At 37.0% G+C, this 26,856-nt stretch overlaps 1 protein-coding gene and 1 long non-coding RNA gene across 2 annotated transcripts in view; one reads left to right on the top strand and one right to left on the bottom strand.

The window, feature by feature from the left end:
- Positions 1-16,900: 16,900 nt before the first annotated feature.
- LOC136708035 (endothelin-2) lies at positions 16,901-20,574 on the bottom strand. The gene is made up of 5 exons (XM_066682295.1): positions 20,517-20,574; positions 18,918-19,068; positions 17,909-18,022; positions 17,088-17,240; positions 16,901-16,994 (listed from the first exon to the last, which is right to left on the bottom strand). The coding sequence occupies exons 1-5, from the start codon at positions 20,572-20,574 to the stop codon at positions 16,901-16,903; spliced, it is 570 nt and encodes a 189-aa protein (XP_066538392.1).
- Positions 20,575-21,816: 1,242 nt separating this feature from the next.
- The window catches only part of LOC136708189 (uncharacterized), a 31,217-nt gene continuing 26,177 nt past the window's right edge, over positions 21,817-26,856 (top strand). The window contains exons 1-3 of the long non-coding RNA XR_010804337.1: positions 21,817-22,131; positions 25,027-25,115; positions 25,383-25,564. This is a non-coding gene — a long non-coding RNA (uncharacterized lncRNA). The remainder of the gene's footprint in view (positions 22,132-25,026; positions 25,116-25,382; positions 25,565-26,856) is intronic.

Genomic DNA, 26,856 nt, shown 5'->3' with positions numbered 1-26,856 from the left:
TCACAGTGTTCAAATTTGTAGTGCACTGAAATTTTGTTTGTAATATGAACCTTTAAAGCAATTACGTACTGATTTGTTGTGTTTTGCTGTTTAAAGGGGTGTCAATGTCATTGGAAAAATGAGTTTCCCACCAAATGAACATCCCCAGAAGTTGGAAGTTAAAGTTGGACACAATGCTATGCTCCACAAACTGACCATTTTTGACCTGAAGGCTATATTCAACATACCCGAACAGTTAATCAATAGCAAGATATCAAATAATACAACTTGTATTTATTCTAATAATAACAATTATTTTACACATCTACAATGAACACATTAATTTGCTATGTTTGTGTTCAAAAACACGCCAGACAGCAAGCATATATCGGTCCACTGGCGTAAGTAGGTTGGCAAACCATTGACTGAAGAACATTGCTGGTCCTCCATTGGACCACACAGATTACTGTCCTGTTTACATGATATAACAAATTTTTAATCTCCTCAAACAGATTTTAAATTCACAGAATCTTTTATTCTGGTAAACACACTGATACAAATACTATAAACAACTATGAGAGATATAATAATGATTATTCCTGGTAAAAAGATTATGCTGAAAATGTTGACACTGTGCTGGATTAAAATGATTTATTAATCTTATTTATAAAGAATAAAAAGAGAACCTAATGAAGGAAAATTAGTTAAATTGGACTGTGGGTGGAAAAATGCTAAAATCTGGCATTTTCTCTAAAGTTCTGTTTAATCACAAAATGCCAAAATGCAAAACACCAGTGGACCTCCAACTTCGCCCTCAATGGACCAACCGTAATCCGACATCTCCTTGCTATCAGGGACCAGTAGAATGGCTGAAATTGACATGACACCCTCAATTTTTTAAACTTATTACACAAACCATATTATTGGTTTTGCCTATAACTGTAAGTTCTCAATTTTATTTGCAACAAAATTGTTGGAAATTGGAAGTAAACATTGGGATGTTGGGTCGAGGTTGCTTAGTGTGATGCCTGCATTCTGACTGAGAGGGCAGTTTAAGCATAGGCAATTCCAGGGAGACACTGTGGTTGCAAGAGTCAGTCCCATCAATTTGGGAAGTGTTTGACAGTGATGGTCCAATGGATCTGTATTTGACAGCGGATCCAACATGGTGCTCTACAAGCAAGTTTCACACTCAATGGTGGCTTGAAGGAAAACAGTGGTGAGTAGCAACTTTCCCAGTGGACTGACAGAGCAGACAGTGGTTTGCAGCAGCACAGAAACACACAACAACTTGGCAAGGCCCAATCATGACACTGGAAGTTTACGGAAAGCTGGCAGTGATGGATTTGGGCAAGGCTTTCCAGTGTTCTTCTTTCAGCACTGCTGAATCAGCAGCCACAGCACTCTGTGTCCCTACAACACTTTGCCCAAATATCAGGTATACACTAACACATTGCCAGAGAATATGAAATCATTTTAGGAGTTTTGTGGCCTGGCCCCAGCTCTAGCAGTGGATAAGCATTGTTCAACATTAGCCAATGAAGCTTACCACTTTAGTTGAGGCTAGTAGGCACCACCTTTGGATGCCATCCCCAGGATGTGCTCATACTAGGACATATTTGGATGATGGGTGGCCCTTGGAAGTCCTCCAAGTGACAAATGGTATCATGTTTGGGCAAAGGTAAACAAAGCCATAGGTCTACAATGATGGAAGCTACTGGCGATGACAGCACATGGAGTTTAAGCAGTGCTTTGGACAGTGGAGCAAGTTCTAGGGGCAGAGAACAGTGCAACCCAGCAGCACTGGCACTAGAAATGGCAGCAGCTGTTACACAAATTGGTGGCTGCACAACAGACAAAATGCAGGATGTGGCAGAGTGCTCAAGGTAGACAACTTCTACCTACTCCCAGCTGAGTGGAGCCGGACTTGCTTAGTTTGAAGTATCCAAGGAGGCTGACTATGGGCCAGCTGAGGCATCACCTGGTAATGTTGCCAACTCTTATACCGCTGCATCACTCCGGAGCAACGTTTTGTTGGTTACAGTTGTTAATTGTGTACATGTACTTTGGTGCTGGTCTTCTTTGCCCTGTTGTTTTGTGTACCATTACATTTGGGTGATTTTAAAGGTGATCTGACCTTGTGTGTCCATCCTTTTCATTGTTCACCGATCAAATAAACATAATTAAACCCAAGTAGTCCTTGACGTCTTTTGATGAATAGAACACAATTTTGATTTAGAAACACTAATTAGCATATCTATTTTAAAATTACAGCTTCAGAATCATTGTGATGCTTAAATTAGTGGCCTGTAATAGGGAGAAAAGAGCATCTGTCTTTTATTACTCCAGACTCAGCACTACAGAAACTGCACTGTAGCTTTGGAGGAAAGTAGGAAAGCAACCCACCTCACGCTTAATTTCAGAACAGTGCTGTTAAAGCAAATTAAATTCTGCAATAGACGCATTCATTCTTTGTCTGTAACCACTTATCCAGTTCATGGTCACTGTGGGTCCAGAGCATTTTCAGAATGACTGGATACAAGGCAGTAACACCATCACAGCTATGGACACTTTGTGTATTGTCAGTCCACCTACAAACGGGTTTATGGATTGTGTGAGGAAACTGGAGAATCTGGAGGAAACCCACACAGACACTGCGCGGACACTCTTAACTCTTCACATTCACTTATGGCATGGCTATAACTCACCCCGGAGCTATGTGACAATGACACTGTTCCACCACCCTGTCACCCCACTATTGATGTCTTTTCCTATGTTGTTGCTGTTTTTTTTTCTTCCCCTTTTTTATGGTCTCTGGTTCTTCATCTCCAGGCTTCTCCACAAATAACAATTTTACACAGAAAATCTGTGACATGGAACATTGACTCAGTCACCAAATATAGCTGCAGGACTGTTTACTATTCATTTCTTTGGTGTGAGGGCTGTACATGGAATCCCATACTAAAATATTATGGGGATTATAAATCAATTTTTAAAGCAAAAATAAAAAATAAAAATCTTAAGATGTTAAAGCGGCACAAAAGATTTCTTAATAATATTTGCTCTTATACAAAATTTGGAGCAAATTCCAAGTTCATCATCACTCCCTAAATTATTCTAATAATCACAACAAAGGCTTTTTTTTAAAGTAAATCAAACACTGTGTTTCTTATTTCTGAAACTTCAGCATTGCAATCAAATGCAACATCGCCACCCAGTGGACCATTAGGGAGAATAGGGTGGTTTATTATTTATGTATATGTATAAGCAATAAACGCACAAATGTAGATAAACCTGTGCAGTTTATATTAACTGATCTGGCACCCTATGTATTTTACTGATTGAGCATCAGTGTTTCTGCTACAACTAATTTTATTATAGTTACACTAAAAATCTGAATAAAACTTACAGAATATAAAATTGCATCTGTTTTTCATCTAAGGTTTCTACATGAAGTATGATCAAATAAATGTCACATAATGTCCACACCACCATTGTTAGTTATTTAATAGTAAATATCTCTTTGTTGGTTATATAGTCCCATATGATCAAAATACCAAATTAAACATTATAAATAAACCCAGTAATGTGCATAGATACGATGTTATATTTTCTTCCAAACATGTTCTGTAATCTGAATATAAACTGAAAAACAAAGACTGATAAATCCATGTCTAAACATGTGTTTTTAAATCATTCATTCATTGGCTGTAACTGCTTATCCAGTTCAGGGTCGGGGTGAGTCCGTAGCCTAGCCAGAATCACTGGGCACAAGATGGCAACACACTCTGGAGGGGATGGCAGTCCACCGCAACACACACTCACACACACCTATGAACACTACTGAGTAGATAAACCACCATGGGGGGAAACCTATGCGGACACGGGGAGAACAGACCAAACTCTCCACAGGCTGGAACCCACAACCCCAAACACAGTGACACTTACCTGTTGCACCATGGTGCTGCCCTGGCTTTAAATTATTGAACAGAACATATATCATTTTTTAATTTATGATTTAATTAAAGCTTTTAATCAATTGAGAATTTTCCTGTTTCATTTTTTCATCATTCATCAATAATTGAACTGTTTTTAAAAATAAATGTATTTAAAATTAAATTACTTTTTACAAAAAATATAAATATAGATTGTATCATCATACAGTAACCAACCTACAGTAAACAAACAGCTTTGCAGTATTAATGCAGTGTCACATGCAGAACATATGCTTCTATTCCAAACATGAACAACTGAAATGAACATTTAAAAATAATCATCTAATTTAAGAGAAATATTTTCAAGTGAAAAAAAAAGCAATTCTACAATATATATATATATATATAAACATGAACAGACTTGCTAATGTGAACAGATGGACATTAAGAAAAATCTTAATAACAGAAAAATTCTGTCTTTGATGTATGAAGTCAAAGTCATGTAAGTGTTTTTATTTGGTGAGTAAAAATATAAGCTGACACACTTCAGTAATTTTAATATTTTCCATAGAAATTTATTTTGGAGCCACAGAATGTTTATATTATTTATATTAACTTGACTAACTCTTTCACTCACTCACTCACTCACATTCCTACACATTCACGCGCAGTTGGCCTAAAACTCTCCACTAGGTCGCGCCATTTACTAATATTTAGGTATTGCTCAAAAGCATTTTAAAGACATAGTTTTTCCTTGTTTTTTAACATCTTAAAGATATTTTGTAAGTGTGTGTGTCATGGTCAGCTCGTGGAGTTAATTATATTATATATTATATTATAATTACGATTTATAAAGCCAGTCAATGATGGAATCAGATTACTTTTTCAGTTTTAAAACCCAGAGAACTTGATGCAATGTCTTTCACAATATGGGTTTTTGTAAAGGAATTCTATTTGTACTTTCAATATTCAATTTTCTGTGACTGATGATGAACTGTTATATAAGTGTTATTATTCAGATGGTGAGTGTAAAAATGCATTGCAAAAATACATAATCCAATTATTAATGTGAGATATTGAGGTTTACACAGAGGCTCAAAGCAGAGAAGACCTTTTAAATGTTCTATTTCTGGATTCATAATGTTGACTAGGTTGCCAGTGTGTACATTGCCATGTAAGCGGATATTTCCTGGGCAACCTCCTCCACAGTTCTACTCTAATAATAGCTCAGTAATAGGCACAGAAGGATTGTGCAGCAAACAGAAGGGCTGATATCAGTGTTTAGTGGACAGCTGCAGGAGGATCTGTCGTGTCATCCCACTGCATCTGCTGCATAACTTCAGCCCTAATTAATACCCACCATTCTGTATTTGATATAATAAGCAGCAAAGAATAAGAAGCAGTGAAGAAATGTAGAAATTAGAAGTTTCTTAGAAACTTAGAAATCAGGTCAGAAATACATTTTTAATGACCCATGGATGCCTTATAGGTCCAAAAACACTACACAGAGTTTCACTTACACAGAACCAAGTTTAGAAGAACGTATCTAAAAATGTTTACCATTGCCTGCAATTCTGGATAATTGCCTGCAATTGCCTGAAAACCACTGATAAATGTGTAAGTAATTCAAATCATAAAACTATGCAAACACTCCAGGTGACAGTTAAACTCAAGTCATAACACAACCTGTGACAGTTTACCTGCTATATATGTCAGATATCAGTGCCAAGCTTAAAATAATAACCTGACCAACAGTTTCCTAACCATGAAGTAACTCAGACAGAACCAGAAGTTGCATCTGTTAGATCTGAATTATTAAAAACCAAGTCATGTGTGCATAATCCACTTTTTTTAACAAGTTCCCTAAGTTTTGTAATAAAACCATGTAAATTAATAACATAATAGAACTACTATCTCCATGCTGTGACTGTCAGTTATTGTCTGAAGAACATGATGCCTACTCAAAAAAGGAAGCACATATATGAGTGGAGAACATATTCAGTACCTTCAGTGGCATTACTCAGCATTATAAAATATAACACCCTCATCAAGGTCTAGAAAATAAATCAGAACCACATTACAAACAAAACTAAACTTCATTACAAATGTTTTCTATAAAGTTTTTCAAGTTTTTATCCCTATAATTAAATCAAATGGTCAAATCTAGAGTTTATATTTAAATTCAGTTAATAATATGGCCACATTCTGGGCACAAAATCTGTTGCCCATCACTGTCAAAAAAAAAAAAAAAAATGTCACTGTGGCGGTACCTTTTGCTCTCACTATGGTGGTACCTTCAAGGGTACATCTGCTGTATATTTAATTAGGGAACAACCAGTGTTGTATCTTTAAAGGTACATTTACGCTGTTTGTACCGTACTTTTTTCGGAGAGTGCATGGATTAAGTGATGACTATTCACATATATTCAGGCACAGCAGTTGTCCTGGAGTATTTAAGCACTGTGTACAATTACTGGAAACTTTATTACTTATTCCTAGCTTCTTGTTACATTTTCTTGGCATGCAGAGATTTTAGTCCATCTTGTATCATGCAAAAGTGTTAGTTAACTTCAATTCCTTCATTAATGATCAGTTTCTGACTTAAAGATGACATTTGCATGGATAGTGTCACAGTCACACAGCTCCAGGGACCTGGAGGTTGTAGGTTCGATTCCCACTCCAGGTGACTGTCTGTGAGGAGTGTGGTGTGTTCTCCCTGTGTCCGCATTGGTTTCCTCCGGGTGCTCTGGTTTCCTCCCACAGTCCAAAAACACACGTTGGTAGGTGGATTGGTGACTCAAAAGTGTCCGTAGGTGTGAGTGTGTGAGTGAATGTGTGAGTGTGTGTTGCCCTGTGAAGGACTGGCGCCCCCTCTAGGGTGTATTCCCGATGAACCCAATGATTCCAGGTAGGCTCTGAACCCACCGCGACCCTGAGTTGGATAAGCGTTTACAGATAATGGATGGATGGATGGTTTCTCTCATTTTGTGACATGGGAAGACTACAAGTCTGCTCAAATCCTAACATATTTGTATTTCTAAAGATGTTTATTTAGAATGTAATATTACATACCTGACATACACAAACATAAATCTTGCAAAACATCCAACTTTTGTGTAATACTGTCATTTGTTTTTGTTTATTCAGCAATCCTAAATCTTGTACATTTGCCAGAATAAGGTTTACACAAACAAAAAACTTGGTCTTTATGGCTGCTATTGCAGGATGTTGTCTGCAGCTCCCAGCATTCTCTAGCATATTAATATATAACACTATGTTTGCATTGCATTTTCTTGCAGGCAGAATATATCCACATTTTCAAGACCTCCACACCATCACAGCTGGGACAAAATTCTGAAGACCAGTGGTAAAATACAAGATCTTTTAGGCTTTAAATACAAGTTATCACATTTCACAACATCTTTGTGTTGCACAGACAATTGTTTTAAAGCTCCTCAGGATAATTATACCCTCATGACCACAAATGTTTTACACAAATTGCTAATGTGTGGACAGATGAATATTCCAGTCTTAACATTACAGCTTTTCATTTTCAGGGTAGCCAAGTTAGTTGAGTCACTAAAAGGGAAGTACAAAATGATAGAGAGGTATTTATGATGAAAGGAAACTTAGAGAAAGAGAAACATTTGTTTGTTTGGATTCTTAAACAGATATATCCTGTTGTGGATACTGGGTTACATGAGCAAGAAATTGAAAAGGGTATTAAGGTGATTAAGGTCAATGTTAAAGCAGGAAGCTTCAGTGTGCTGATATTTCAGTGTGCATGTTCATCATAATTTGTGGAAGGCTGGACTCATTTCAGCATTTAAAGAAAATGTCTACCATTGTGCAGCAACACTGTTCTCTCTGGTTTGTTTACATTCAGAAGCACCACATCTTTTAAGGTGGAATGGTATGTTTGCAGAAAAAAGCGAGTGAGCAGCAAATGGTGAGGACACATCCTAAGAATTTACCTTTATAATTCTTAGTTACATTCAGTCTCAAGTAAGTTCGCAATCGGAGTCTGCCCTGCTTATATGAATACTCAGATAAATAGATGTGGCCCACAAATGTTTTAGGAGTTTATCTGACATGTTGAAAACACCTGACCTGACTGGTCTGAACCGGCTTAAATACAATCTTCCACATTAGCATAACAGTAATGTTTGGCAATCACATTGGTAGCAGATGACTCTTCTGTTTTAAGGAGAACAGAGATTATGCATTTTCATGATATCATATTAATCTTATCTGTTGAAGTGTGGTTTATGGCTTTAAAATCCTGTATGTGAATGTGTGAGTATGTGTCGCCCACTCCAGGGTGTGTTCACGCCTTGCGCCCAATGAAAGCTCCGGGCCCACTGTGACCCTGAATTGGATAAGAGGTTTCAGACTATGAATGAATGAACAAATTCCTGTATGCCCAGAAAAGTGACTTTAAAAACTCAGACACTGCATTACATTCAGTTCAAATTTTTTTTACATACATCAAAACATTCGGCAACACTGTAAATTATTTCTGTAAGTTTTATGTGTTTGCCAAGTGTGCTGTCCATTGGATCCCTCACAAAAGCAAAAATGGAAATTTCCATTTTTTCATCAGTATAAGATGTATATCATATTGTCCAGGTGACTGTCTGTGAGGAGTTTGGTGTGTTCTCCCTATGTGGGTTTCTTCTGGGTGCTATGGGTTCTGGGTGTAATGTTCCAATGACAAACAATGTTAAAATGTTTGTAGACTAAAACCAAACTTGTAGGAACTTTCCCTGCTATAGCTGGTTTGCACCTGTTGCTGACAACAACTTTGATGGCCACTTTTCTCATTAGTAAAGAGATTCATGTCATTTTCAGATTCCAGACCATCTCCTCCCTTCTCTTTGACCACCCAGTCACTGGATGCATGCATTATGCACATGCATCCAAGTCACCCAAGACATCATCATCATCATCTCCTTTGCCATTTAAACCATTTCAGTGTCACGGTAGCCACCCAGAACTCCAACCTTCTGAGTTCGCTCCCTCACCGTCATGCCCCTGAGTAATGTCTCAGAGCTTGGTCTATGCTAGCAGATTATAGCAAAATAAAAATATCATACATGTAACCTATAAATCTTTTAATTAGTCAGGATAATATTTTAAATATTGAGAACATAAATCACCCAAATGCTGATAAATTAAGCAAAATAAAACCCTACCTGATTTAATTAACCTTAAATGGACCTTTTCCTTAATAGAAGAGAAAAATTATGAAAGATTTAAAGTAAAACCACACTTTGAAGGGAAAATATTTTCATTTGTGTCAGTGTTGTTACAAAACAAAAAAATTCTAACCTCGGTACAATACCTTCCTAAATGTCTTGATACTAATACTAAAAAATATCCTGGCAAAAATCTAAAACTTCAGGAAAAATAACGGAAGAATAGTAGATAAAATATGCAATTTAAAGGGGACATATTATGCAAAATTCACTTTTTGCGTGCTTTGGCATTTCCATCTCTACTGCCCCTATAAACACTCCAAGCGTGAACATCCATCCATTTTCTATAAATAGCTTGAAAGATTTTGGGGTCAGGAATCATTTGCTTCTACAGGCCGTTTGGGTGGCTCCCTTATTGTAAAGTCACACTAGGGGAATTTACATAGAACCACTCTGGCACATGTGAAGGTGTTTGTGCAGGCAGAGCCAGACCGCCCTATACGCTCACTACACACACATTATCGAAGGTACCCTTGTCTCAAGTTAGGGAGAGTTTGTGTATAATCAGAAGAATATATAAGAGAAACTATCCTTCGGGAAATGAAAAGAGGAAAAAAGACTCCAAGAGACTGAGTTGCGGGAAGAACAGTGAAGTACTCCAGTGACTGTTCTTCTCGAGGTTGGATTGTTAATAAGACACATTTGAGTTGCCAGTCCACTTACTAAAGTGTGTTTTTGGACCATGGGAGGAAACCGGAGCACCTGGAGGAAACCTACATGGACACTCCTCACAGACAGTCACCCGGAGCGGGACTCAAACCCACTCAAACTTCCAGGTCCCTGGAGATGTGTGACTGTGACACTACCTGCTGCGCCACCGTGACGCCCATATTATTTATATATTTATTTTAATATAAAAAAAACACATAATATACTGTGGTAGTCTTAGAGGAAACACTGATTTAAGTACCAAACAGGTTTGACTGAAAAAACTATTTACGAGTCTCTGGCACTTGCAAATTACATATAATTTATGTGAGTTTAATAAAGTTTTTTGTTTTTTTGCGAGATTGTACTTTTATAATATCAACCTGTCCAGGGACTGCAGATGACAATTATCCATTCGGCTAAATCTGACACATTTACATTATGAAATTATGATGTTGATTAATGTGCACTGTCCCTGTTATTTAAATAAATAAATAACAAATAACAACAATAATTAACTTCACCTTAAAAGATGCAGAGCTTCTGAACATAAACAAACAAGAGAGAACAGTGTTCCCTACAATCAAAGACATCCCCTTTAGAACATATATAAATATAATGTTAAGTAATCAAATGTAAAGTCAGTGTTGAGAGGTGAACTTCTAAATGCGCCCCCCCCCTTTTAATCTGCAAGAGAATAAAAGTGAACCACATGACAGTCATCATGGAGCTTTCATTAGTGTTCTTGAGTTAAAGAAGACTGCAGAAGACACCCTCAAAGACAGCTAATTTTACAGTTTAGTTAAAAATCACTCTCCCAAGATAAGTGTCATCTCCAGCATGTTTTTTTTAGTACATTTTTCTCATAATATTGTATAAACCAACATTGTACTGGTTCCTCACCTCAGTATTCTTCAATCTGTTTTCCCTCTTCTTCTTTCTGTGGGTTTCATACATCATCTGAATCACGTGACTTAAAAAAACCTTTTTGCCTGCATGTGGCCCATTGACCCAACTGCTTGTAATACTGCATTTACGTATCACATCATCATTCGTAATTAGTTGGTGTACCATACAAAGAAGTGTCATTCGTTATTTTAGAAACAAATGACCTCTGTTGGAGTTTAGTGTTCCCTCATTTGCACTAGTTAAGCAATTGCTACTCCTAGAACCTATAGAGCACTGGTCTATCCTCCCATGTTATTTTACACATCAATTTGTCAAGCCTGGAAGGACGCATCTCAAGCCATGCCATCTTAGGACTCTAAGGTCATGATTTACATCAGGGTTGCCCTACATAAAGAATCCTCCAGATAAACTCAATCTTTGTACAGTAGTGTGTACAATAAATGGTGAATTATTTTCAACTCTGACTATTTTCACTTGCAAAATGTGAGCCTTTCGTGGAAGCTCCCTTTGTACTCAATTATATCCTTACCTGTTACCAGTTTGCTTACTTATTATGGCATATTTGTAATATTTGTTGTATATTCTTATATTGCTTCTGTGCTAATTTGTTGTGAGTATGCTGAAATAAATATTTTGAGGTGGTTTTGAGGGGAGATTTCCCCTCTCCTCTATTTCTCTCTCCCTTGTCAGGTGTGTTTAGAAGCAGCAGGTTGGGTGTCATTTTCCCAATTCCTGTATTCCACACTCCAAAATAAAAGCCTTCTGCTTTTGTAATTGCGGTTTCATGTAATTATTTTAATTCTGATGGAGCAGGGACAATAATTAATGCTATAATAATAAATACCCTGAAATATTGTTATATTATTTTAGGGCCATATCGCCCACCCCTAAAATGAACTACAACTAACATAAGATTAAATTATAAAGTACAGAAATGTACAAATATTGAAGAAAAGGCTTGTCTTATGACAAGACTCACCCTATGATAAAAAGAATTTGCTTTGCTTTAATCCAGTGTAAATTTGCTTTAATTACAAAAAGATAGGATTATTGGTTAGTAATATTGATATCAACTACACCAAGGTGCAAATTATTGGTTATCGCATCAGCCCAAAAAATTCAAAATCGGTGCATCCCTAAAAAAAAAAATCAACAAATGTTACTGTCCATCCTTCCAATGTTCTTCCAAAGCAGTTCGGCACCATGGGCCAAAAAGGATGTGTAACTATGTAAAAGAAACAATGCTCTAGATTGAAGCTGGGCATATATTTCACATTTGTTCATGTTTCATGTTTAAATCAGGTGACTGACTGCTTTGATTTTAAGCATTCAAAATGTTGCATGCTACCACCAGGAAACCCATTAACAGGAAGAAGCTTATTAAACTGCAAATCTTTTATTTTATACACAACTGAGAAAATCAAGATTGACTTTTCAAGCAAAGAACCTATTGGTGATTTCAGACTGGCAACCTAAGGGTCTCAACATCATTGCTGTTTTTTTTTCTGATGCTGAAATCAGATAACTTGTACTCAATGGCTGTATGATTAAAAAGTGGTCTTTGAATGATTACACATGTGCCTGTGCAAGAATGCGGTAACACAAGGCTTCTGCTGGTTTTATACACAGCTCCATAATCATTACAAATCTACAAAATAAATAATAAATTTTGAATGTGAATCATTTTTTAATATTTAGTATCTATGAATCTACATAATGACCAATGAATTTGAATGCACTTAATGACCTTTACATTGGTTTCAGCAAGTTTACAGCAAGGTGAAAACAACAGTCCATTTAATAACTATTATCAACCCCGCATGCTACTTCATATCTCTTCCTTTCATTGACCCTGATGCACTCTTCCTGTCATTCTCTCTCTCACTCAATTGTGGAGGCAAGAAATCTAGATGGAATGTGAAAAGATATCCTGTTTTTGACTGTGGGGAAGGCAGTGATTGATCAGAGCCTGGGGGACACAGTTAAAGGGTGAAATTGTGTAGCTGCTATGATGAACTTGCTGATGACTGATAACTAATGTTTTAAACTCTTTGATTTTGAGCAAGGGTTGATTATCTTAACCATCTGGGTAACCATGTCCAAGGTTTTGTGTATCTTCTTAGCTTAAAGTCTTAGCTTTTTCTGTATTAAAGCCCCATTTGATTTAGAAGTACAGTGTAACGAGATCATTGTCTGGTTTTAGAAAGTCTTCATGCTATTTGTGAACACAAGCCTTTAGCCATTGGTCAGTTAACACAAAATGAAACCAGACTCAGTTGTCTACCAATTACACACATTGGGTCTCTATGAGTAACATTCCCAAAACTTTGTGCTAGATTCATGAATGCTGTGTAAACACCAGATTTCTTTAGTAGAATGTGTGTATGTTAGTGAATACCAAATATTTGCAAATTGGAAGGGCATGCATGTTTCTCTGCAATTAACATACCATTAACATAATTAATGCTCATGAAATGAGATATAAGAAGCTGTTTATCTCAAAATGACAACAAACCATGACAAAAGTCTACAGTGCCAGAGCTTAAATAGCAAGTCCTAAAGTGATGCACTTATGAGTTTCAGTCACATAACAGCCTAATAGCTCACAGGTGTGGGGGCATAGCTAAAAGACATGAGGGAACAGGACCATGCAGACACAAGACCAAACCAAAAAAAAAAAAAAACAGAACATTAATGAACATTGCATTGTATTTGCCTATAAAGCTAAATCAGATGTGAATGGACAGAACCCTTGCATGGACCAATAATAATTAATCCATTCAATAATAATAATAATAATACTTCCATTACACACCCCACAATGCCATTTTTAAACATTATTTCAGTTGGCCAGACAGTGTGTCTGCACTTTAAGGCTTTGAAAAACCAGACTTCTTGGATTTAACACTCTGAAATGCTCTTGTCTTATATCTGTGTCTCAAAACTGAGAAGTGGAGCAAAGATATGAACCATGAACAATGAGGAGAAAGAGGCACTGGTGGGACACAAATATTCTTGTCATATTGAAACATCAACTTAACAGGTTTTTTTTCTTTGTATTTAAAGGCTGACATATGCATTTGAATATGTCTTAAACTTGATTTGCCTATGTATATTTATCATTGATTTGTCAGTTTCATTCTACTTCAGCCTGATCAGGATCACAGTGGATCTGCAGCCTTTATTAAACACAGAATAATTTAAGAATGGGATTAATTCTAAGGTCTCAATGCACTTGCTTGGAAAAACATCCCAGTGCATTCAGCAAGTTATAAAAAAAATGCTTGTGCATCTTTAATTTTATAACAGGAACATTCATAAATTGTACCTCCTCTGGCACCAGAATTAAACAAGTGGTCATTGCCAAATTTGTAGAATGGATTTCCATCATCTCTTTTTTTTTGTTTTTTTCATTGAGGTAAAAATGACCTCACAAAATTCCTAAAACTTGATTAGGAATTTTACCTCTTGTTCTTAAATTATGCAAGACTGTTTGAGCTTCTGGACTTTTTTTCTGACAATAAAAAGTAAATATCTTGATCTGAGATACAGACTGTATGTCCACAGCCAAAATCTACTTGGCACACAGGCAGGTGTGTGCAAAGGGAAGGGGAAAGCATCAAGCATGTTGTTGTTCTCACATACTTATTGTCTACAGTTTCTTTTCCCATGCGCCTTCACACAGCTTCCTGTTTTATTCACCTGCTTACATTTGTAATTACCTTGCCTTAAAGGCGACGTTCATGATTTTAATTTAAAAAACATTTTTATGAAATTCTGAGGATGTTTCCTCACCTTTTACTCTCCAGTCTGTTTGCGTACTCAAAGCTGGCCTAATGTGTTTACAATCACCAGTGTCTTTAAACTGGCGAAAAACCAATCTGTCTTGGTCCGTTATGCTAGGTTTCTCTCCCTAATCATAACAGTAAACTGCATTTTGCAGGTTTTTCATCAAGGCTTTTTGGAATATTTTTTATATTTTAAAATGCAGGCATTGATGCACAGAGACTAATATATATAACAAGTCTTATTCTCCTGTTCTAAGAAATTGAAATTCCTTTCTATTGCCATTAGAAAGGAATGCTCTTGAGCAGCTGCTTAAGGATGCCTGATGCAATGCAGTGCTTGGAGGGATATAAAGCAACTAAACTGTACAGCAGTGGACACCTCTGTGATGCAAGAGACTGAATGCAATCAAATTCCTGTCTTTCACTGTTACTGGTGCAGAGAGGCACACACATTCCCTATCGATACAAGATTTTTTTTTTATTACCAGGAGTCTACACATCTTTGGACATTCAGGGGCCAGTTTCAGAATCATGGATTAAGTCTTAGAATAAATGCAATGCAGATGATGTTTCAAAGCCTTGTATAAACTCTTTGGTTTAATCTGGATCTGTGGATCTAGAAGTAATCTCAGATGTTTAAATAAATGTACAAAATAGAAAATACTGAATATTCTTATCAGACACTGTAATTTATTTTAAAATGCATGCAAAATTAAACTTTGTAGGTACAGAGTATATTACATATTATAATAGTACATATAACAACAATCATAAACTAAATGAATGGGTACATAGTTAAATAACTTACAGAGAATATATTCTTCTTTCCCAGATAACAAGAAGCAAAGTGTATATGCTGTGAACTACATGACACTTACTATGTAAATATGCTGACATTGTGCAAACATACTGGCATGTCCCTCACAAAGCTCTTCCAAGGCTATTGCTCAACTCTCCAGGCATTTCTTTCTTTTTACTCTCCAGTCGTCTTTAACAAGCTGACTTATAAGGCATTACAGGCTTAGCTTCAATAGCTTTCTTTGACAGCTCTAAAGTGTCAAAGCTCTCTAAAAATAATTTCACTGATATTTGCCAGATGAGCGATTAAAAATCAAACATCTTCCTGCTTCTGTTCTATAACTACGAAAAAGCTTTTGGCAAACCAAACTCTATTGTAACTGTTGCCATGACAAAAAAACTGATAAGCTACAGTATAAACAGAATGTTGAAAACAACTCTCATTACAGCTGTTGACCCTTGTAACACGTGTCCTGTGTATTAATTATATTCAGATACAGTGTAAAAAATATCCTGTAAAATTCTGTTATTGTTCCTTGTAAGAGGGTTTTCAATTTACAGATAAATAAAATAACACTGTAAATTAGTTGTTTTGTGATAAATACAGTTGTACAATTTTACTGTAAAATTAGATTTTTTTAAGATTATAGACTATTTACATTAAAATGCAAGTGTTTGTGTAACATATAATAAGTTTAAATCTGATCACTCAATTTTTCCAGGAAGTGATATGACATACATTTTAGTCAGTTGTCACATGGCTGCATTCACCCCTTCAAATAAAACATTGCAGAACACAACGAAAACCCTGCTAATCTATTCTAAACTCCATCTGATAAACAACATGCAATCAGATTTAAATCTGACTGACTGAAGATGCAATTGATAACCAAGTTTAAATGTATGTGGTTTGAAATCCTATAAGAAAGCAATCCAGATTTGTATGTATAACAGCCAACTATAAACAGGGTCAGTGAAATTGAGACTGTTTCCTGAGAGATAAGTAAATATTATGAATGGTCTATCCTACACTGATAACACATAGTTTTTATTAAGACCTTTGGACTTAGAATCTGATTGTACTACTTCTAACAGTCACCTTTCCACTTTCCCTATTTCAAAACTACGAAATTTGCTGAAGATCTGAGTTATTGCTCCTAATTGGAAAGTAAAACATAAGCTGAGCTGCAGAATATCAACAGCAATACTACAGTGACAAAGAAAACTTTGCTCCTTTCACAACCCCTGCTAAACTTAAGCTAAAAACGATTCACTTCCCTTTTCCTTCTCCTATTAGTAACTGCTGACCTCTCTTTAACATCCTTCTCATCCCTCTCAAACTTAATTATACTTCTATTGCAAGACCTATCAACTTCCATGTTGCTTAGTAAAAATAGACAGCCATGTCTTAAAGGCCCATCATGAACTCAATGGTCACCACCACTGCCTTTTCAAGCCTTTTCTTTCCCTCTAAGTGTGCTGCTCCGACTCGTTACACACATCTGTCCCGCTGCCACGCGGTCCACGAGGGTGTTTTTTTTTTGTTCAGGTGCTCATTCTCCTTGCTGTTGTCTCCAGGCTAGATTTATCTATATCCCAGTCTTTGGGCCCTGGAACCTCTTGGCTTGGTGTGAGCAGCATCCTTCTTCTTTGCCATTAATTTAGCCCTCATCAGGCTCCTGTGAACACAGTGAAATATGGCATGAACACAAATAAACCAGACTACAGCTGAAGATACATTGTCAATAAATGAATGTGACCTAGGGACCCACCTGAGGAATTTCTTAAAATCTGCTCTGTCTTCAGAACTTTGAATGATTATTACTGGTCCAGCATTGACCAGGCTTTCTAAGCCAGGCTGAAGATCAGGATGTTTCCTCACTCTCTGAGATGGAGTCTTCATGTTGGCCGCAGCATTCTCTGTACTGAAACGAAAAATATACCAATATCAGGTAATTGAAAATGAATTAGGGCAGGAAATACACTGCTTTTGTTATATTTTGTAATTGCTGGTTGGATTTATGTAACAGCCTGTATATTATCACTGTCCGACTGATTGATAGATTGATTAAGTGAATGCATTAAGAAGACCCAACATAGCCTTGAAGCCATTACACAAACATTACATCTTTGTAGGTTAAAACACAGTCATGCCTTAATATTTATTTCTGTTATTGTCCTCTTACTCAAAAACAGCTCTTTCCACTACACAGTACCTACTGTCCTAATTTGGCTTTGCTTGGTTTGTTTGCTTTTCTGCTTTGGTACCTAGTACCTGTAAGCTGGTATTTTTATAGTACCTGCATGTTCATGGTTCCAAGTGAGCTAAATAGGGACTAAATAGTGATGTGTAGACACTTGTCAATCATGATGAAATGCAGACTAGACAAACTAGCCCTTTGTAAAATATCCAAGTTACAGTAGAGATCACATTTGTTTTTGTCTGACTCACAATAGCAGCTGGTAAAAATGTGTAGTGCTCTTTTGAAAATGTACAAACATTCCTTGGATTCGTGGCCGAAGACAAAAATCAGCAAGAATTGTGCACCAGTTGACTGATGAAAGATCAGATGTTTTTGTGTGTCTCTCTTACCTGTGGACACAGAATCTGTTGCAGGTTCGGTCAGCAGAGATAGAGCAAAGGCAGCGGTCAGTAGATCTGCGACGTCGAGCTAGTGGGCTGCCCAGCCCATATACAGTTGTTTTACTATAGAGGGGAAGCCCAAAGAACAAACATTTATCTCTCTGTATATCAGTGAAACAACAATCAAGTTATAACTAAATAGGTATGCGACATTTGCCAGATGATTGGAGATAACTGGGATTTACTATTTTGGGTTTTGATTGTTCATTGATCCTAATAGATAACTTTGACTGACACCTCTGCACTGACTAATGAATGTAGAAACCTGGATGACTAATTGCTGGAATTAGACATTAGAGATGGAAAGACAATTTAGAGGAGAAAAATGAGATTGAAAATCTTGGACTGCTTTGTGTTAGAAAGCACACACACACAAACACCTTTATATTGTAGTTAATATCACACATGCTATATATAAATATTTGCTATGTGTGAAAGGACACGTCTATGAGCACAGAAAATACGGACAGTGTTTACATAGCAAAACTAAGCTGTCTTTTTTTTGACTGAGTTGTATCTTTAAACTACTAAGTTTAAACTTCCCAGCAACTTTCAAAAAGCCAACTAATCCTAAAAGAGCTCTATCATAGAACACATTTCCATTGCTCCACAGCCCAATGCTGCAGAGATTAATTAATGTCTAGCACAACAACAACACTTATGTCAACAATAAGGACGCATAAAAATAGCTGAATTCTCTCATTAAAAAGGGGTCTAAACATTTGGTCATATTGTGTATTATGCTGGCCCTTTCCAGTTTAAAGGCCTTTAAAGGAACTTACATTCCTCTAGAAGGATGGTCAAGTCAACAGCATGTCAGTTAGCAATTAGAAAGGGTAAGCCACATGTTATAAGCAGTTCCAGTGAACAATATCCTACAACCTTTGGTCTTTGGGTGTATTGTGTTGGCTGTCACTAGAGTTTGAGCTGTATTGAACTGTGTACAGACTGTCCCCACCTTGGTGTGTTCACCCAGACGATATCCAGATGGCAAAAGTAGTGGCACTCCAAGTCCAGCTGGTTGTTGCATGAGCATCGTTTAATCCGCACTCTGTGTGTTGGCTTGGAGTCCCTAGTATTTGATTGATCTACCACTGGAAAACCAAACCCTAGAAAACAGAAGACGAACACACTGCTTGATCAAATTCTTCACTACAAAATCTTTGCTGCAGTGTCTTTGGCTGAGCATAAGCATGAAGGAAAACTGGCTTAATATCTCCTGTTAGATCTATAAAATTACTTTTTCATATCCCAACTGTACAACTTTGTTATCTTACATAATCATGAATTTAGTCCCAGGAGCAATTTTGTTCAAAAGCTACAATATACACTGTGACTTTTTGAAGAGAATGAGCACAGTGTGAGATTTAATCCAAATTTGGGTTAATCTGTGTCTGGGAAATGATCCATGACTGACTTTCTCAAACTGGGCCAGCATTTGAATAACCTCTTTTTCCTCAAACATATATTAGGTTACCATAAAAGAGGCTTTTGCTATTGGAGGCATCCCTTTTTTAAATGCTGCAGAGTTGTGTTTACATACCAAGCAAGGCTTAATTGCAGCACGTGGCCCCATCGGTGCAACCAGAAAATTGTGGGTGGAAAAGAACCGTTATATGAAAGAGGTTGTGAAAAACTTTCATGAATCTTTTGAAAGTATTTTATATTTGAAGATCCAACTTAGTGGAAATTATGCACTAGACTAGCATTATAAACAATGTGAAAAAATAAAGCCATATCATGTTGAGTAAGTAATATTATAACATAAGCTGTTAGGTTACATTAACAGCCATCTGCAGCCTTAAATTCCACACTTCTTCCATTATATTATTTTTCCATGGCTGTCCCATTCGCTCTATATATTGTGTCAAATCATTTTTAAAACATGATAAGCATTTTTAAATTATATGAATGTAATAAATAATCTGTATTTAGAAACATTATGTAGAAACTGATGCCTTTATGAAAGTGGGTGTTTGGAAAACTGATACTTTACTGTTTCATTCATCAATGAATTGTCCTCCTCAGTGAATTCTTTGCTTTGACTTGGCTGAATCAGTTAAAAAAAAGTTTATAATGAACATGTCTATGGCCTGCACAAGTTCATTCTGTGATAAATAAATCTAATAAAATGTGTTCCACCATTTAACATTAGATGAAATTCAACTTATATGATGATTTAAAGAAATAATTAATATAGTCTGCCTGTGAAATTAAATCTATGGTTTACATTTTTAAAGCTCTGAGTAAAAGCATGGTGTCCTTCATTAGGCAGTTATCAATTAATCTACAGCAGCTTTATCAGAGTGATACTGCTTTATCTGCTGTGTCAAAATAATAAAAACAGATATGCTTTATAACAGAACTTCCTTTCAAAATATGCTTTGTAATAGAGGTAAACACAAGACTATGAGCCTGTATTATATATTACAATACTTTACTACAAATAAAACACAATGTCTTCATATTCCCGTATTCCCATATTACATCCAACCTCTAGCCCTTACTAATGTAGTTCAGTGTGGAAGTGTTGAAAGAAAGATGTCCAGCCTTTTACCTTGATGCAGGGCTGCAGACCAGCTAATGGAGAAGAGAAGGATTGTGTACAGAGCCATCGCTTTGTGTTTCAATCAGAGTTCCTTGCAAAATGAAGAGGCTTTAAGGAAGCAATCCCAGCAGTTCACACTCACTCACAGGTGCTTGTTAGCATTGAACTGTGCTGTCTAGACATACTTATATGGATATAATGGCTCCACCCATGCTTCTAGATCATCATGCTTGGGTCATGGTTATACAACCCCAGCTTGACTCACTTGCCTCTCACATTCCAGGAATCTTTCTGCTGCCACTCTGCAGGTAGGGTTCATATGCCTATGAGTAAAATTTGAAGATAGAGGACAAAAGAAAAGCAAGAAAAGGTCTCATGAGGGGCTTTTGTTTGCTGGAGGTGACAGTTAAGTTTCTTAGACTTAAATGTGGTCTATGTGTAATACCACAGACCCAGTCAAAAGGTGTAACACCACTAGAGGGGCAGGTCAGCGGGAAACAAAACATATCTGCGGATTTGTTCTTTGCATGAATTGTGATAAGAATATCCAGCATGGTCATATGGAACATTCTGGTGTATGAATGTGGTGGGTGTGAAAGGCACTGATACCATAGAGAGATTAGTTGTTCCTAGGATGGGAAGGTTCAGTATTAATTTCAGTAGTAATTGTGGAAAAGGCTGCATAACCTATTAGATTTTATGTGGTCATGTGAAATAAGTTTCAAAATAAATCTCCATACTCCATTCAATGATCTTATTTCATTCATATTATGTACCTGCTTCATCATGATCAGGGTTAGTGTGGGTCGGGACCTATTTGGGGTGTGAAACAAGAGCACACCCTGGACAGTATACCAGTCCATTGTAAGGCACCACATGCTCAACCATCCACACACAACGGTTATACATAATTTGAAGTGGGTTTTATAATTAACTGAAAAAGTACCCGTTGACAAACACATGACAAAATCAAACAACATTTACAAGAAGCATTAATTACAAAAGTGTATTTTATGTGTTTTATGCACACCACATGAAGTCTAGTTTTTAACTGTAATAAATAAATTCCAGCTTCCCCTCCCCCTGTTAGGTTTCGTTACATTTGATGTTTGAGACAGAAACACGCAGCTCTCTCTCAGCCGGAGCTAGGGGTAGATTCTGCCCGGCACCTGACCAGAGAACACGATTCTCATTGGTCGTCACATTTATTAAGCCAATCAGCAGCCAGAGTTATCTTCAGTGTGCAGCCAATGGAGTCACAGTCCCTCCTACAGCGGTTTGTTTTGCGGCGTCGCTGGGAGCACCAGGTTACAGTTGAAACACTGTGAATTATAACTCTGCTTTAGATAGAGCTAATGTTATTTTAGCTCATTGTGGCTTTGCTTAATCTGTACCTCTTCAAAGAAATTTGCTGCTATGAGGCAATAACCCCAGACCCCCTGGTTAAAGCTTAGCCCCCGTTATCATTATCATATCATTTTTTTATTATTAATTTTTCTTTATAGCATTGTAGCATTAGCGGTGTACCGAGTAACTTAAGCGATAGCGCACGAAAAGAAAAACTCCCCCAACCTCCTCCGCCAACCTCCTCCACCTCCGCCAGCGTCTTCGTCTGATCTTCAAGGTAAATACACTTAATATAACCAGTTTATTTATTCGCATTTATTGTGTATTATTATTAATACATTATTTGTTATATATAAAGAACATTTTCTTATTTAAAAACACATTACAAAAAATTGGTGTGGTTTTTGGGGTGGGGGTGGGTTGAAACGGATTAATAACATTTAAATTCATCTTAATGGGGAATTTTAATTTGATATAAGAGCAAACTGAGTTATGAGCTCGGTCACAGAACCAATTAAACTCGTAAGCCGAGGTATTATTGTAATTAGTTAGTAAATACATTACGTATAGCGTAAAAGAAGAATAACATTTCTCAAGATATAATAGCAATAATCTTGTTAGTATCATAAAAATATTTAGGATGTCCAAAGAAACTGCTGACAAGCCTGAAAAACAGCACTGAATACCAGTGATGTTCATGCCCACATCAAACATTGTAGAGTAGTGAAAATCATTGAAAAGACCCATGAACACTTCTGGTCACCATTGTCCAGGCAGCATTATGAATAAAAAAAGACCCCAAACTGTTAGGCAGCTGAATTTCTATCTTAAGAAATTATGGGAAATCATTTCACTTTTTTAAAACTAAAGCAGTTTCCATCAGCTGTTCACTAATGCTTACATAATTTTGTTAACAAAAGTGATGACCTGTGGGAAGTATAGTAATATTCCTAATATTTTGTGATATGTTGCGAGAACATAAGTAATGAGTAAATTAAATTTAAAATAAAACTTACTTTCAAATTTTTGTTATCTTATTAATATTTCCATTTAAATATAGGGCTTAAATGATTAGCATATCATTTATTTATTGTATTTTATTTATTTTACAGTTTTACTTACATTTTCTTTGGAAACTTGTGTATACATCTAGAGTACGACACTGCAGTATACAGATTGTTTTAACTATAAGACTATAGTTAAAAACTCTATTAAATCTGTAACTGTTTCCAGATCTGAGGATGAGCACTGTTGTTGGTGCTGTCCCTCGGAAGTGTGATGTCAGTGATGGGTTTCCACAATGGCTTACAGTGACATGCTCAGATAAAACACAAACGTTCTGTTAGACAGGTGTCAGGGAGAGTTTGCAGACGTGATTTGTGTGGGCTGAGCACACAGTAAGTCCACTGACTGCACTTTTCCAGCAGCTCCACTGCATACACTGTGGAAGACAAAGGCCAGTGTTTAGATGCAAATGCAGTGATCCATTAAACTGAGATTAGCCTGATTTTATCACTGGTATTTTAAAGAGAGTCCAGTGTTACAGGCAAGTCCCTCAGGGTTGACAATAGATTGGAAATCACTCTGATAGGGAAATATAAGAATGTCATATTAAAATGGAAATATTCTGTAAGTAAATGACGAATGCAATAGTGGTAATCGTGACTGAGCATGCCACTGACACGAACTGAAGCCATGTGAATCTGACAGGAGTCAAAAGTTCATAAGCACAACAGAAAGACTGCCTCCCCCAGATTCTGAATCAGTGTTCAGTGAATGGATATTTTGTGCTGATACAAATTACTAATACAATTATTTGTTAAGTATGTATTGTCTCATTACAGGAGTAAAACATTCAGTTATAACGAAATCTAATGTTATGTTTTTTTAGTAGTGTTGAGCGAGGGAAGCACAGTGGCCTTAGTTATTTCATTAGAATAGCAGAGACAATATTTCCAGCATCAACCAATGCAGATTTGATTCATCACTGAATATCAATTTCATCCTATCATCCTCACTCCATATTTGCTTCTCTTTAGCCCAGTTTAACCTTGTTTCATTTTGCTTAGGTGTAGTTGTTTTTTCTCTGTAAATCCTATTTCATTCAGACTCTTTTATTCCTTTTGATTTCTGTCGCAACCACTCCTGTTTCTGTTTGCTTTTCAGTTCTATTCTTGTGCTTTTTCTGTTTAACAAGCATTTTAGTTTGAGTTTTACCTCCTGCAGCTTTGATGTCTTCCTTTATACATGCACCAGATTTCTGGGAACAACCATTATATTGGCGAGAGAGAATCATGCTAAACTTGCATCAGAAGTTACGAATCCATCTCTTGTTCTTGTTCCTGTAAAGTTTTGTTTATAAAACCCAGCTCTATGAGCCACACCTGTTCCAGTCAATGTTTTTCAGTGGGTATTTACCAGCTGGGTGGGATGTTTTTGTTGATTAATCTGAGTTTCAAGTTAGCTTTCTAAAAAAAAAGTGCTAAACGTTCACTGTAATGGTACCCTAATGCATCATCCTCAGTACCTACAGTGGGGAAACATAATTGTACCTTATTCCACTATAATTATATATTTTAGGTTGCACTGATTCCATAGAGTCTGTGATTATTTCAGGGCTTTGGTTACAATTTTTTTTTTCTTAAAATGTTTTGATGAAAAAGTAGAAATTCATTTGCCCCTGAAATGTGAAGCTGGTGTAATCTTTGAAATGTGCTGTTGGACCGTATGACCTTTGTAACTTTGAGTGTGCATTTAATTCTACCTTTGACAAAGAAAAATGTCCCTGTATTTCTTTTTTCTGATGCTGTTCACAAGAAAGTAGACCTCCAACAGAATTATGTCCAACAATCTAAAACCTTGTTCATCTTTTTGAAAAGTTAGTATTTTGTGTTTATTTTTCCAACCCAGCAACGTGACAATCACAATTTTGAAAATTTGAAAAAACACTTTTTTATACATTTCTGTGAATGTTGACCCAGAATTTGCTGCTCTCCAGTCTGTTTCCATGCTTTGACTCTGAACTCTGTCTAATGTGTTTATGAAGCCCCAGTGTATGTAAATAGCAAAAAAAAACACAAAAAAAAACCTGTGTCTTGGTCTGGTATGCTAAGTTCTCTCTCTCTCTCTCTCTCTCTCTCTCTCTCTCTCTCTCTCTCTCTTCTCATGGCAGAGAAATGGCATCTGGGCAAGGGAGAGAAAAGAAGTGTTGAAAAGCTGGAACCAAAATAAGATATTGTTCTATTCCTGCTTAATAGGAAGGTAACAGTGTCATATTTTTGCTGTTTCGGATTGCTTACTAAACAACTTGAGTAATAAATGAGTTTCTGTGGTAATTCAAACAATAAATAAACACTTTCAGACAAGTTAAACATCAGCTATGTACAAACAGTCCTTTTTTCCCCCAGAAAGAACGGGGTTTCCCTACAATTGTAGATGTCCCCTTTAAGGGCATGATGTTAAAAAGGCAAAATAGGATGTTCAGGATGTTGTTTCTTTGAATTTGAAGGTGAATTGTGTGTTCTGCAGACAGATGCAGGAATGTGGAACGTTGTTAAAGAAGTACAAATACTTCTGAACATTCCTCATCCGCCAGAAATGTGCTCATCCCTCCAAAATCGTCTCATATTCCAGCCCTCCATGTACACAGACCCTCATCATCCACAAGAAAGTCCAAGATTATGTTCAAAGATCTGAATGACTTGCTTCAGGTAACACTTATGTAACTGTAGCATACCTTTTTCTAAAACCCTGCTAAAATGAGTGTAAGTGTAACAATATACTTGCTGTTTGGCCATGCATTTGCATAGACAACCATCTGCATCGTGAACATAACTGTTCACATACGTACCTATGTGCTATGCTTGTAACTAGAGGCTTCCACTAGAGGGCAGACCACCCTGCGTGTGCATAGTGTTTATTTTCTGAGGACGTGCACAACCTACACATGAAACGGACGCCTTACACGCGAGGCAGCCATATAACAGTCACAGCTACATCCCTAGTGAGGAAAAGCATTTGCTTCCTCTGAGACACCTGTTATCAGCCACTGCCTTCTTTTCACACTGCTGCCAACACATCATTCCTGAACAGCCCAAAGCGCTGGAGAATGGCAACTGCCCAGGTCTGTCATATGTGATGAGGGGGAGAAGAGCACCATTCAACCCAGTCAAAAACTGAGTCATGCTCTCGTACAGCTCCTGGTCTAATATTGCTGAGGCATCACCAGCTGCACCACTTTGGAGCCCCTACTACTTAATTTACTATTAACTGTCTTTGTAAAATATATATGTTCATGATATTCATGATAAGTAACTTGTGTTTTGTGGAAATAAAATGTGGTGTCTGATATTAGCAGAGTATGGTTTGCCAAAGAAATTAATTTTTTTTGAATAATTAAGCTTTAAGGTCAAAATGGATATTAGTCCAAATCAGGGTTGTGGTGTGTCCGGAATCATTGAGCTCAAGAAAATACACCAGTTTAGCTCAGGGAATTGGCTGTGGCTATGTTAATAAAAAAGAAGAGAAGGTACTTAAAATACAGGTGCAATTCCAGAGTCTCTGCGCAGCTCATTCCATCCACTGTTAGGGAATGTGTCTGAATGCTGGTTGTGAGGAAGCTGTAGACCTTTGGTCTTCACCCACTGCAGTGTGTCTCTGTACCCTCCTCTGTTGAGCCTTATTTATCTTTAATTATGACCACCACCCCGCCCCCCCTGCTTGTCTCTGCACATTCTGCCCTGTTCTACTCCCTGTATTCTGTCTAACAGCCTAATCATCCCCTCATCCTCCTCTCACTGCACCACAGCACAGCCTTTAAAAATAGACTGCACCACATGGTACCACACACTGAGTTGCTGTCTGCCTCCATGTGATGTGAGGTAATGCTAGCTTCCTGCACCAGGCTTTTAAGTGTCTCAATACAGACACTTGGCTAAACCAAGAGAGGGAAGAATCCAGGGCAACAATGAGGGATGTAAAGCATTATGCCACCTGTGTTCTT

This window comes from Hoplias malabaricus, chromosome 10, assembly GCF_029633855.1.
Source record: "Hoplias malabaricus isolate fHopMal1 chromosome 10, fHopMal1.hap1, whole genome shotgun sequence".
Taxonomy (NCBI): Eukaryota; Metazoa; Chordata; class Actinopteri; order Characiformes; family Erythrinidae; genus Hoplias; species Hoplias malabaricus.
Note: the sequence above shows the minus strand (reverse complement) of the source record. Positions and strands in the feature narration are given on the sequence as shown.